We start from the raw sequence: 13,419 nt of genomic DNA, 5'->3' as shown, positions 1-13,419 counted from the left end.
AAACCCCAGGAGTTCACCCAGCCCGTTTTTTTTTTTATCCCAGAGCTCTCAGGCCAGGCCAGGCTTTCTCTTCTGGTTCCCCCTGCCTGGCCAGGCCCCGATCACTCTCTGTGGGTTCTCACAAAGAGGCTTCGCCAAGCTCTTGTCAACCGGCAGGAAAAGACCTTAAGTGTTGGGGGGGGGGGGAAGGAAAGATGGCCTTTCCCCTTTTCTGTCCCCCAAACCCTCCCTGCCATGAGAAGTCAAAAGAGAACTGTGCCAAACTGGCTCCTTCGGTCCCGAACATGAGAACTGCCTTGATGTGCTGGGGTGGGGGGTGTTCCTCCCTGTTCTGTCCTAAGATGCCCCTCCCCACTGCCTTTTTGGTTTGGTTTAGTTTTGTTTGTGAAGGATGGCAATATTGGTCCCTTACTGACCTTTTTTTTGTTTTTGCTCTGACCGAGGAACCCTTGGGGGATGAACCCGTCGTTGGAAAGGGTGAGCGGCCAGAGAGGAAACGCTCCACGAAGAGAGCCCAGAAGGTGAGGTCAGGCGACAGAACACCCCCCCAACACACACACACACACACACACACACACACACAGAAGGGTCGGGGCCATGCAACGGGGAGGCTGGCGGATTCCTTTGGTGCTCTGGAGCCAAGCAGGGGCCCCACGCCCTCCGGCAACCCAGGTCGTCAGGCAAGATTTCTAAGGGGGAGCCCAGACCCTCGACCTCGGCCCCAAACAGAACGGCATCCCACCTACTCCTCTCCCCCTCCTCCGGCCACCACACTTTTGACTTGCTACGGGGCCCATTCTTACCCTGGGGAATACTTTGCATGGGGCGGTGGGGGTGATTCTGGCACCAATCTCCCGGATCAAAGAACATGCAAGCTGCCATGAAGCCCATTGCAGTCCTCCTTCCGCCATTCAGCCCCCTTCTCTGAATGCCAAAGGCACCCCCAACCCCACCCTGTGCCTACGCTTGTTAGAATCAGATAGGCTGATACTGTTCTATCAGCTTTGAATTTAGGAGGTGTCTCTTGATGCCTTCACAACTAACTATCTGGTGAATCAGCCAGTGATGGTGATGCCTCCAGCTTGCTTTGACCAAGAGGCGACAGACATGCTGCTGATGGTCCAGTGGATATGGCGAGCCCTGGAACAGTTGCCTTCTATCATGATGAAAGGCGTCCCTGTGGAAAAGAGCCCCCGTCAAGGGTGCTGGAGGGGCTGGGCCTTCCCGCCCCCTCCAGGGTCCCATCATGTCTGGGAGTGAGTCTGTCGTAGCTGCAAACAGGCAGGTCTGAACCACCAAGGAGGGGGTTTGTCCCATGGCTGCTGCAGCATGGAGGGCAAAAGAAGCAGCCAAGAGATGTCCTCCGAAGTCAAGAGAGCCGATGGCAGTAGAGAGACGAACTCTTCCCACAATCTGTTCATCTGCATTTTCTGACATTCTTCCCTTCTTTCAACTGTGACCACATTAGAGTATGAAATGCTGCTTTTCTAGCACAAGCACAACACTTACGTAGGCTCAAAACCTGCCCCCCCATGCCCACCTTCCAACCCCCACCCCACCCCGCTCTCTTGCATCTCCTTTCACCACCACAAATTTTCTTCCTTTCTGATCTTTCTCTTCACCCACTGAGGTGCTGATTTGGTCTTTCCTTCTGCTTTTTCTTCTCTGGAAGTTTACTGAGCAGTATTATTTACCAGGCAGGATCAATTCATTAAAAACAAAAAACAAAACAAAACAGTCCTGACAGGAACACTTTCAGGAATGCATCTCCTTAGAGCAGGCATGCCACTCGGGGAAGGAGCCAAACTGTCGTTCCCAGCCTCCACCACCTATGAACCCTAGACTGGGTGAGGTCTAGTTGGGGTGTGTGTGAGCAATGATGGGAAAGCTTCTGACCCTAGATTTCCAATTACTACTCACATGTATTTGAGCTTAAAATTCTTGTTCTTTGGCACTTGCACACCAGCCCTACTAGATGTGTGTGTGTGTTTAGTCGTTGTGTCCGACTCTTTGTGACCCCTTTATGGACCAGAGCACATGCCAGGCCCTCCTGTCTTCCATGGGCCTCCCGGAGTTGTGTCAGATTCATGCTGGTCGCTTCGCAGACACTGTCCAGCTAAAATAGCAAATAAAGCCCTTGTGGCCAAGGCACTTCATTTTGCCCCCAAAAATCACACTGGGGTAAAATATAGAATATTTATTCAAAAATAGTAAAAAAGTTCTAAAACAAAGAAAATATAAAAGTTACCATTGTACTGGTTAAATGCAAAGCATCTAGACATTAAATAAGCTTCTGCAAGCTTTTTCCATAAAATAAAATGCTAGCTAATAATTTTACTACTTAATTACTGGTTATTCTAAGTCTCTAATCCATCATCGTAGGCTGTAAACCTGTCCTCCATTTTTTCCTTCTCCAACATAGGCTTACACACCGACAACTTGCTTAACTCCCCTTTCTTTCATTTGTTGTTTGGTCATTAAGTTATGACCGACTCTTTGTGATCCCATGGACCAGAGCATGCCAGCCCCTCCTTCCACTGCCTCCTGGAAATGGGTCAAATTCATGTTGGTCACTTCGGTGACCCTGTCCATCAATCTCATTCTCTGTTGTCCCCTTCTCCTCTTGCCCTCACCCTTTCCCAACATCAGGGTCTTTTCCAGGGAGTCTTCTCTCTATCCCATGATGGTATCCAGTCAGCATACAGTCCTTTGTCTGCAGCACGACACCCATCCTGTAACTTGCCACAGCTCCTTTTCATCCCAGGCTGGCATCCTGGTACGCCCTTAGCAAGGAATATTTTGGTTATCAGTCCTGAGAAATGGCCTCGGCTCATCTTCACAGGAACAAACAATCTACAGGCAAAATGAACACCTGCAAGTCCTGGGAAATAAGGAGTACAAAACCCATATCCTCACAAGACACCACCTGGGTCTCTTTTGTATTGATGCAAAATGGTTTCTTAACCTCAGAGCTACAGTATGTGGAAGTATATACAGTACCTATCCATTTTTATTGTTATAGGTTAGGTATTCCTGTTGCTTGTTTGAAGTCTCTGTGTCAACACATTTATTCAGTAATCACTAACAACAATACCATAGAAACAATAAAAAAAACTGAAAAGCAATGAGGGGGAGGATGGGGCAGCTGATTCCTTCCCGCTGCAGTGCCCCTTCCCCATCTGACCAGTGGTCACGCCTGTCTCTTTGCTTCTCCATCACTTCTTTCAGGGGACAGAAGTCACTGAGCAGCGGCTGCATTTGGTGCATCCCATAGATGCGATCCATCATTTTATGGAAAAGCAGTTGGAGAGAGAACTGGAGGAGATGAAGCGGGTGGTCTCTGCTGCCTTGGACACTCCCAGGGACACCGTCATGGTCCTGCCTCCAATTCGCAAGTACGCGGCTGCTGTCTGGGAGGATAAAAGTCAGTCAGGAGTCCCTATCACATGCCTCACATGCCTCACCAATGACATATTGTAGAGATGGGCATGAACACAATTTCCATGAACTTGTGAGGATACAGATGATGGACAAAATGACAATGGTTTGTTGGCACAAGAATACCATTATCAGGTAGTGAAGAATGTCAGTAAGCAGTTAGTTTATGAGTCTGTGGCCAGGAGTCCATGTATCTATTGCTGGACAGCTGAGTGGTTTAAGTCTGAGGATGGGAGTTCGTTTCCCCCCTGGGCCTCTTGACAGAGGCTGGGCTCCATGAGCCATAGGGTCCCTTCCAACTCTGGTGTTCTAAGATTACAAAGATGCCAGTCATATAGTCTTATCCTAATGTCTAAGGAAGTAGACATGATCCACAAAAGCTCACATTAAATATACATATACGAGGTTAATCAGTTCCGGATTAACCCTCGCTGTGTGAAAACATCGCTGAGCGGGAAGGAAAAAGCCATTGGAATGCATTAAACTTAGTTTAATGCGTTCCAATAGCAGCTTTACTCACCGTTCAGCAATGCTTCTCTATGGCCGGCAGCCATTTTCGCGCCCTCCCCTTAACGAGGGCGCGAAAATGCTGCGCGTGGCCATTTTGGGGCTTCCGGCGGCCATTTTGAAGCCTCCGAACAGCTGATCGACGGGTCGCAAAGCGAAGGTTGGTAAGCGAACCGCTTACCGACCTTCGCTGTGCGATTTTGAGCCATAGGGGCCGTTGGTATGCGATCGCATTTGCGATCGCAAAAACGGCCCCGTTGTGTGAATTTGTCGTTCTACGGTGCACTTGTTGTGCGAGGCACCACTGTACTTGCCGGTCTCTTGAAGTGCTATAATGTTTGCATGGGTTAGCACAGCTATTTCTTTAAAAGCTATGGCCTTTAACTAAGAACAAGAATCAAAAAATTATCTTGGAGACCAAGGAATTGGGAGTCAGCACAGAACAGCACCAGAGCCAGGTGGGCAGAAAAAGTAACATGCCAAACATACGTATGTAATAATTAGATGGTAACTAATAAACAAGACATCAGATTGTAACCTAGAGTTCCTGCCAAGGAATGTGCAAGTAGAAAGCAAGGCATTTTTGGCTGCTAACAGTAAAATCTGTTTGTTCTGGTGGGAGGTTGTTCTTACCGTTATGGAAACTGTGGACAAGGCTTTGAGTGGATCCAGCACAATGACTGTTTTGAAATTTTTATGCCAGGAAACGGGCAATCCTGAGATTGGGAGAAACCAACACCATGTGGAGGAAGAGACTACCTGAGCGTAAGTGTCTGGAATGCCCACCCATTTTTGCCTGCAGAGAAGTAAACCCAGCAGCTTTGGACAGGGTGGGCTGAATGCCAGTGGGTGAGCTTGCTTCTGCTCTGCAATGCCAGACTTGTCCATTTAGTGGTGAGCAGGGTACCCTCCACCAACTGTTAATAGAGTTGGATGATATGGGAGGGGGAAGTAGAAAAGATCTGCTCCCCCCCCCACGAGCTGGGTACTCATTTTACCGACCTTGGAAGGTTAGAAGGCTGAGTCAACCTTGAGCTGGCTACCTGGGACTGAACCCTGGGTCGTAAGCACGGTTTTGGCTGCAGTACAGCGGTTTAACCACTGCGCCAGGAGGCCGGCCTATACTGTATTTCTGTTAAAAACAAAAATATATTGTTTTTAACTGAGCAAGAAAATCACCCCCCCCCCCATAAAAACAACATGCAAATAGTTATACAGACACAAAGTAAACTGGAAGTACCACAGTAAAAAGAAAGGGCAGGGAGGAAAGCCAGTTATGCCTAAACTTCAAGGAAAGGAGACCAAATGTTAACCTACAAATCCATGCACAGTTGACATCTGCTTGAGAGGGTTTGGAAGGCTCTCCATCTGCTGAGCAGCAGAAAGTCAGCCTTTGTCCTTCCAGTCTGAATTTCTGTATATCAAGTCTGCTTCAAAGATAGGACACTGGCTTGTTAAAAATAAAAACATCTCACTCCTGATTTATACTAGTACGTATCAAATGAGAAGCAGGAAGAAAACTCTAAGGATGTCCCTGCCACTCCTGGAGATGTACTCCTCCTCACTTTGCTTTTTGTTCTCTGTGGTGTCTTTCAAACACAGGCTTCTACTTTCCGTACATCTTCCCACGTTACCTCATGAAAGGGTTTGTACCCTTTGTGAAACTCCCTCTGCCAAAAATAAACCTGGACGTCTTCCCGGCCCCTTCAGAGAGACCGCTTTCTCCGAAGACGTTTGGCGCCATGCAGCAATCAGTCCACAGATATTTCATCCCCAAGTTTTCCTATGCTGACAGCTACCCTTGAAGGCACATCGGCCTTTTGCAAAGCTCTGGAATGGAAAGGCCTGACTTGCCCCCCCCCCCCCCCCCGTGAGGGAAGAGGATGCTTCTGCCCTGCAATGGAGGGGTGGGCAAGCCCAGCTCCATTCAAATACCTGGAGCCAAGCTGACTGATTTAACCCCGCCTGAGGGCAACACTGAGATACAGGCGGCGTCCTGCTGCAGCCACATCTGGATAAAATGCAAAGCCGAACGGAAGGCAAAAGAGAAATAAAAGCAAATCGACGTGACACCTCCTCTCGAGGCTTATGTTCTTTATTGAACGGATTAGCTCCTTTCTGTTGGGGCACCTTCTGTCTGCACATTCTTACCAACCCTGAAAGCATGGTTGGCAGCTCCTGCCCTGGGTGGTAACATTCCAAGGATGCTGTGGCAGGAATTGCTGGTGTACCAGGACGGGGCCCACAAGGGACAGAGGAAAGCGGTGCCCTTTCGGCATCCTGCGCTTCCCCTGGGCTGCAGCTCATTCAGGGCAACCGTGCCAGCAAAGCACGGAGCGCAGCCACGACAAGACATGAGGAGGGAAGCCCTCTGTGGGCGGCTGCCTTCTCTGTCTCAGCAAAACAACCTGCCTCTCCTCTCTTTCTGATCGAGGGAGCTGTGGGAGTCGGAGTGGGGGGGGGGAGAAGCGGGGAAGCGCCGCGCCCCTCAGAGAGAGCGCCTGAGGGGGAAAAAAGGCGCGCGGGCCCTGAGGAGAGCCGGCCCCGCCTCCTTCCGCGCGCCTTCCCGCCCAAACGGCGAAGGCGCCCAGCCCTGCGCAGGCGCACCAGGCGGCCCGCGCGCCGTTTCGCTTTCGTTTCCCCGACGGCTCCTCCCCCTGAGTCTCCCGCCTTGCCTTCCCTTTGGCCGGGCGGAGGCAGGGAGGGCGGGGCCCGCCGCGGTGACGTGCAGGGTGGGCGGGGCCGGGGCGGGGCCGAGGCAGGAGGCGGGAGCCACGTCGGGGAGCCTTCAGCAGCGGAGGCGGCGGCCGGGCAGGTGAGCGTGTCCGCGGGGGTCGCCTCCCTTTCCCCTCTGGGCGGGGGCGGGGGCGGGCGCTGCGGCTGAGAGGGGGCCCCTGGGGGCGTGCAGAGTGCGCCGTCGGACAAGCGCGCCCTGAGCTCCCCTTGGCGGGTGGGAGAGGTCTCAGCGAAGGTGAGCGAGGTGTGTGTGTGTCGCGTGTTGCGTGTCTTGTGTGTGTGGGGGGGGGGCAGCCTACCGTCGGGGCTTCTGGGACCCCTCCTGAGGTTCGCTCAGATTTGCATTGAGCTCCCCCCGCCCCCAATGCCATGCCCTCCCGGCCATTCACCAGGAGTCATGGCAGAAGGGGCAACCCCCCCACCCCACACACCCTTGGACCCATTCAAAGTCCGAAAAGGAGAGGGGTCTGGTTAGAGATGCCTTTGCCACGCAAAGCCTCTGTGGTCTGAGGCGCTTGCTGTCTGGCTTCTTCCATGCCACAAAAATAAACGGAGGTTGGAGGGGGGAAATGCATGGCTGGAGGACCTCAGGGTTCCCCATGGGCACGGCCCCTTTCTGCAGGCTGCAAAAGTCCCGCCTGGTTGCCCTTTGTGCACCTCCTGGGGGAGGGGGAGTTTGCTGTAGCCAGGAGGGGCTGCTGCAAGGGGAGCCCCCCCCCCATCCTTGGAATCCCATGATGACTCACTGGGCTGTCATCCCCATCTGTATTCTGCCACCCTTGCTCCACCAGAGCTGGAACTTGGAAGCTTTTGGCCTCTGATATCAGATCAAGTCAGGAGTCATTATAGCTGCAGGGTAGCGCACCTAAGTTAATGTGCAGCACGGCAAATTGACATTCTACAATAGGACTCTTAAGAATGGGGGCAACCCAAACTAAAAATTACTGGATTTCAGGTCAGCCACGTACTTTAGCTCAGATGTAGCAGACAGTCTGCCCTTGCTCTGTGCCAAATTTGGGAAAGATTGGGCAAAGGGTTTGTGAGTTACATTTTTTTTAGAAGCAAAACTGTCCTCTGTGCAGAGACTAATGGCCCTGAAAAGTCCCCAGATTTAAAATATACAAATGGAAAAGACCAATCTTGCTTATCTTGAAAGAGAATGGTTTGATCCCACTAGGTTTTAATTTTCAGTTTGGAAGGGATCCAGGCTACGTGGGCTGAAATATTGATCCTCAAAAAAGGCCTTTCAAATGAGAGAAACAGCCGCTTCTTCTTTGCTCTCACAAAGAACTGTCACTACGAGAGACCTGTTTTCTTGGGTCTCCCAGCACCACTCCATAGTCTATTAAATGACTTCCCAGAACCCCACTGGCCAGGGACAAGCCAGGGTTCCCTCCATTCCAGGATTGCAAAGGAGGCCGTAGCTGTGCTTCTCCTGCTGCCTCAGTTGTCTGGTGTTGGCTTTTCATTGACAGTATGGATCCGCCCACCCGAAGCTGGATGCAGAACCACGGTGGATCTCCTGAAATGACAGAGTCGTGTTCGCCATTTGGGGAGGGCCGAGGCCTGTGTCATCTGCGCAGGATTGGCATCCGAGCTCCAGTTCCCAGTATCGCTGACGTGATCCAGTAAGTAACCTGCAGTGTGTCTGCCCCATGGAGGTCTCTGCCCCTCATGCTGTGTTCAGTGGCAGAGGCAGAAGCACTGAGCTGCAGGGAATGTGGGTCCAGAGATAAGGTTCTCCAGCCTGCAGGACCCTTCATCTTCCCGGCAGCTTCTCTTTGCAAGTATCAGAGGTGTGCAGATTTCTGTTTGTGGGAAGTCTGGGTGTTGTGTTCCAAAAATACAAATCTGCACACTATGAGACCTACTAAACCTCTGATCAATGGTAGGAAACAAGAGGCTTTTTAAAACCCAGGCATCTCAATGCTGAAGATGTAAAAAGGAACTTATATGCATATGTGGTGGACATGTGAAATAAGAAAGAAAGAACGGGAAGTGGTTTTTAAAGAAATTAGAGAAATTATTGGACATAATCTTCAAAATCACCAATTAATGCCCTAAAAATATAATTAACAATGACCATCTTAAAAAAGAACAGAAAGAATTAATTATTATAATAGTCACAGTAGGAAGATTAATATTTGCAAAGGACTGGAAAAGTGACAAACAAATTAATCTTGAAGATTGGTACAAATAAATGTGGAGCTTAACAATTAATAATAAGCTAACATGTGAAATGAAAGTAAGAAGGGGAATGATAAAGTATCATTTCGGTTTTTAATTCTGAGGATAACCAGATCATATCTATTCTTGACCAGGATTTATGCCTGTTTGAGTAGAAGGTAAATTGAGAGTTTTGAGTATTTGTTTCTCTCCATATGTCTTGTAATCCTAGATTTTCTGCCATCTTTTTCTTCTCTTTTCCCCCCTTTCTATCACTTTTGTAGTCAAACCTCTCATCTACAATTGCATTACTGTCTTCTAGGTGGATACGTTGCTATCATCAAAATCTTTTTTTTTAGCTTATTGTTATTTTAACCATTAAGATTCTTCATCGTAATAGATATGTTTGGAGTTTAGCGTTTCTTTCACATATAAAGCTACCTCTCTTTTCTTTTGTTGTGCAGCTGAGTAGTAGAGGTTCCAAATCTTTGGGTGAATCAGATACAGTATTTGTTCTGCTGCTTTTTAATGTTCTTTCTTGAAGACAGATTATATCTGTTTTAGCTTTTTGTAGTTTTGAAAATACATAATTCCTTTTTCTTGGTGCATTCAGGCCGTTGATGTTCACTGAGAAGATCCCAATTTCGTTCTCCATATTGTTTACTTATATTTAGGTTTTGTTGCCCTGGTATTTCTTTTTTCTCTTTTTATTTTGTTCAGATCTTGTCCAATGGTCCGTTCAAAGGCTTTCAATGGAGAAAACAAAAAATCACCAAAAATTAACGACGACTCAGAACAACACCAAATTAAGGTTGCATAGGGTTCAGGAGGTGGACTAAGGATTGCAAGCATTAATCTGTTCCATTTGGAATGGATTAACCGGTTTTCAATGCATTCCTATGGGAAATGGTGTTTCACTTAACGATGTTTTCACATAACGATTTTTTTAATGGAACCAATTAACATCGTTAAGCGAGGCACCACTGTATATCAATAATACCTTGTCATCTATAGTCATCAATAGTACCTTATCATCACAGTTCTATATTCAGCTTATAAGTTCACTAATAGAAGACAGGGGGCCACTTCCAGAGCTATCTAGTATTTTCTGCCTAGGCAGGCTACTAGTTTTATAATTTTACAATTTAACATAACAGAGCTTGAAAGGTTATTTCCACTCATTGCTAGCTGGGTTAAGGTCCATTTCAGAATTAATTATACAGTCGTGCCCCACTGGACGATTACCCCGCTCTACGCCGAATCCGCTTCACATTGATGCTTTTGCAATCGCAAAACGATGTTTTAAATGGGGTTTTTTTGCTTTGCAATGATCGGTTCCCTGCTTCGGGAACTGATTTTAGCTTTATGATGATCAGCAAACAGCTGATTGTCGGGTTTCAAAATGGCCACCGGCTGAAGAAAATGGCCCCTCGCTGTTTTCTAGGACGGATTCCTCGCTTTACAGGCACTGAAAATAGCGACCGTATGGAGGATCTTTGCTGGACGAGCAGGTATTCAGCCCATTGGAACGCATTGAACGGTTTTCAATGCGTTTCAATGGGTTTTTAAATTTCATTTGACGACGTTTTCACTCTACAGTGATTTCGCTGGAACGAATTAACGTCAAGCGAGGCACCACTGTATATAACTAGTCCAAGAGGGAACTCCCAAAAATGAAAAAAGAAGACGAAGAGAGAAAAGGAATGAATGAATGAATGAATAAATAAATAAATAAATAAATTAAATAAAATAAATAAAATCAGTGTTTGAAAGGTTTGGCTGTTGTAAGGTCACTGCTAGAAACATCTACTGTTATGTAATTCTATGATTATTCCAAAACACAACTCCCCCCCAAAAAAGAAAGAGGAGAAAAAGGAGCGATATTTAAAGGTTTTGTTTTTCCAGGGTTCAGTTCTTGAAATTTTTACAGTTCAGTTCAAAGTCTAAATTCACACAACGCATGTATCCAAATTTGACCGGATGGTCTAGAGTCTTTAATTGTAAATCCCGCTCAGTCAAGTGCCATCAAGTTTCTTATTTACAATCCAAAAGTTAATTGTCTATGATTGTCTGTAGTTAATCAAAACTGCAGCTCCCAAAGAAAAAACAACCAGACTTTAAAAGTATATTAGCTGATCAAAGGTCACTGCCAGAGATATCCATTGCTCTTTGTCTGGGCTCACCGCCAGTTTGACAGTTTAGATACAAGAAAGTTTCAGAGTTTGGTCGTTGTGGGTTTTTCGGGCTCTTTGGCTGTGTTCTGAAGGTTGTTCTTCCCAGTCTCTGTGGCCATGGGCATCTTCAGAGGACAGCACTCTGTGCTCTGGTCAAAGTTTGCCTCCACTCTTTAATGCCCAGAATGCTGATTTCCTTAGTTCCTGATCTCCATTTATTAAGTTTCAAAAAACACCCATTACAAATGCAGTTGAATATTCCGTGGGATAGATTTTTGCCCTTGCCTCCTTAGCCTCCCCTTCAGGGCGGCGGATTGCTCCTTTGCTTTGTTTTTCTGCCACTTTCCTTTCTCCAGCTAGGGGAACGGCTTAGAGTTCTTCTTTTCTCTTAAGGAGTTATTTGGCCAGGAGTGTTGATAGAATTAGTAAAACAAAAAGAAAAATATTCTCACCCAAGTTGATAACGCGAGGTAAAACATCCAGAACTTAGTGCTTACTTCTCCGGCAGCCGATGCCTTGGATAAACCGCAAGCAAGCAGGCGGCTTGTTTTATCCTGTTGGTTTGAGGAGTTTCCCAAATCAAACGAAGACAAATGCCGTTATCTTCATGATCTACAGGTATCTTTCCCCTTACGTGTCACCTCTCCGGGGTGACTTAAGCCCCTTGGGGCTCCCTAGCAGGCCAAAAAGCACTCTCGGGGAGCAGAGTTCTGTCTCCCTGTGACTGTATTGTCACGACGTTGAACCGGAAGTCCTCTGGAGTATGTCATTTTGAAAGGGAAAGGTAGTAAGCCAGCAGAAGAATCAATGTATTTTTGGAGTAGAACAGGGTGAAAAGTATTAAAATGATATTTTTGGTTACCTAGTCCCGAGGATAAGGGTGGCACAGGTGGGAAATTCTAATTGTATTGCATCCGTATAGGCATTTTATGTTATTTTATTATTATTATTCTCTAATACATTTAAAAAAAAACCCAAAAAACCCATGCATTGAGCCCAGGAAATTGTTGTGTGGAAGAGGTTTCTGCATTGGAGAATATTCCCTTGTGTAGCCGTTCTCAACTTTTTTATTTTTTAACTACCACAGCCATAAACACAATATGAGAGAAACAGGTAAATCAGAATTGAATAACTTGCATATGGTGGTGTGTGAATTGTTTCCAGTCTCTGCCCCCTCTTCAAAAGTGCCACACATTCCCAAGAGCCATATGGGCCCCATTGAGAGAATAGCTGCCCTAGTGAAATGGCTGGAATTGAGTAGAGATGGGCACTTCATATGTGTATCTTATGGATATGGATACAACCCACTACACCACAGATGCCGCGGGGGCCTACTTCCACCCCCCAGAATAGTCCAGGCCACTCACCGTGTGGGCTCCGCGTGACACTGGGACCCTCTGTCAGTGGCAGCAAGCCAATTCCAGCAGGAATCCGTCCAACGCTTCTCCGCCTCCCCACACAGCTGACCACTTTGGTGCAGTGGCAGTATGGGGAGTCTCCTTACTCAGCCAATCAGTGGTCGACTGCATGGGGAGGCAGGGAAGGGCCAGCTGGGCTCCTGTTTGGATTGATGTGCCGCCACTGACAAAGGACCCCAAGGTCTTGCGGAGCCCCATGAGTGGCCTGGCTAGTTCTGGGGGGACGGCATCGGGCACCCTTCATGCCTCTGGTTCCGTGGGTTGTATTTATTTATTTATTTATTTATTTATTTATTTATTTATTTATTTATTTATTTATTTATTCGATTTTTACCCCCTGAGATATGAATATGAAGTGCCTGTGCCTAGAAGTCAGTTCTGGGAGACTGTTGCTCCTTTGGGGGTGATGACTGACTAGATGGACAGAGGGTGGAGTGGTTTGTCTTAGGGTGGGTGGGGAAAAGTTCAAACCGGTGCAAATTCCCCCCCCCCCCCCGCCGGTACCTTTCCGGCTTTGTTGTGGCCACCCTCTGTGGTAGAAAGTGTTCCCCTGCCGAGCTGCTTCACCCCTGGAGGACTCCAGGTTCCTTCCCTGTCCTTAGAGCCTTGCTTCGGGTCATGGCCAAATTTTTGAAATCTGTTTGATTGTTTTCAGCTAGAGAAGGAACCAGTTTTACTCGTTTGAATGAAAATGGAACATAAAACATGAGGGTCTCAGGTCAGAACCCTCCAATGTGAATGTATTGGTCAGGGGTTTCTTCCGCCAGCGATGTTTGGGGACGAAGTTGTTTTACTACCTTGTTTCCCTGAAAATAAGACAGGGTCTTACATTAATTTTTGCTCCCAAAAAACGCATTAGGGCTTATTTTCAGGGTGATGTTTTATTTTTTTTCCCCATGTATAACCATCTACCTTTATTCAAATACTGTCATGTTATCTTCTGGTTGCTGCACAAGGGTAGAGGGCAGGGTTTCACTTAA

At 47.5% G+C, this 13,419-nt stretch overlaps 2 protein-coding genes across 5 annotated transcripts in view; both read left to right on the top strand.

Moving 5' to 3' along the window:
* The window catches only part of WDR97 (WD repeat domain 97), a 42,342-nt gene extending 36,541 nt beyond the window's left edge, over positions 1–5,801 (top strand). The window contains exons 29-32 of the mRNA XM_078393103.1: positions 444–521; positions 3,229–3,395; positions 4,649–4,710; positions 5,548–5,801. Coding sequence (XP_078249229.1) covers positions 444–521; positions 3,229–3,395; positions 4,649–4,710; positions 5,548–5,750 — 510 coding nt within the window. The 3' untranslated portion in view covers positions 5,751–5,801. The remainder of the gene's footprint in view (positions 1–443; positions 522–3,228; positions 3,396–4,648; positions 4,711–5,547) is intronic.
* A 1,040-nt stretch (positions 5,802–6,841) lies between these two features.
* LOC110084817 (uncharacterized) overlaps positions 6,842–13,419 on the top strand; it is a 47,408-nt gene continuing 40,830 nt past the window's right edge. For 3 of the 4 annotated variants that reach the window (XR_013544418.1, XM_072999463.2, XM_078392083.1), the window contains exons 1-2: positions 6,842–6,916; positions 8,157–8,309. Coding sequence is in view for 3 of the 4 variants with exons in the window: in XM_072999463.2 (XP_072855564.2) it covers positions 8,158–8,309 (152 nt within the window). In the remaining variant the exon portion in view is untranslated. Of the gene's footprint in view, positions 6,917–8,156; positions 8,310–13,419 lie in introns of those variants that run through there. The other variant, XM_078392084.1, reaches the window with a different exon arrangement.

Source organism: Pogona vitticeps, chromosome 4 (genome assembly GCF_051106095.1).
Source record: "Pogona vitticeps strain Pit_001003342236 chromosome 4, PviZW2.1, whole genome shotgun sequence".
NCBI classification, from domain to species: Eukaryota; Metazoa; Chordata; class Lepidosauria; order Squamata; family Agamidae; genus Pogona; species Pogona vitticeps.
The sequence above is the reverse complement of the archived record's forward strand: the minus strand, read 5'-3'. Positions and strand labels throughout refer to the sequence as shown.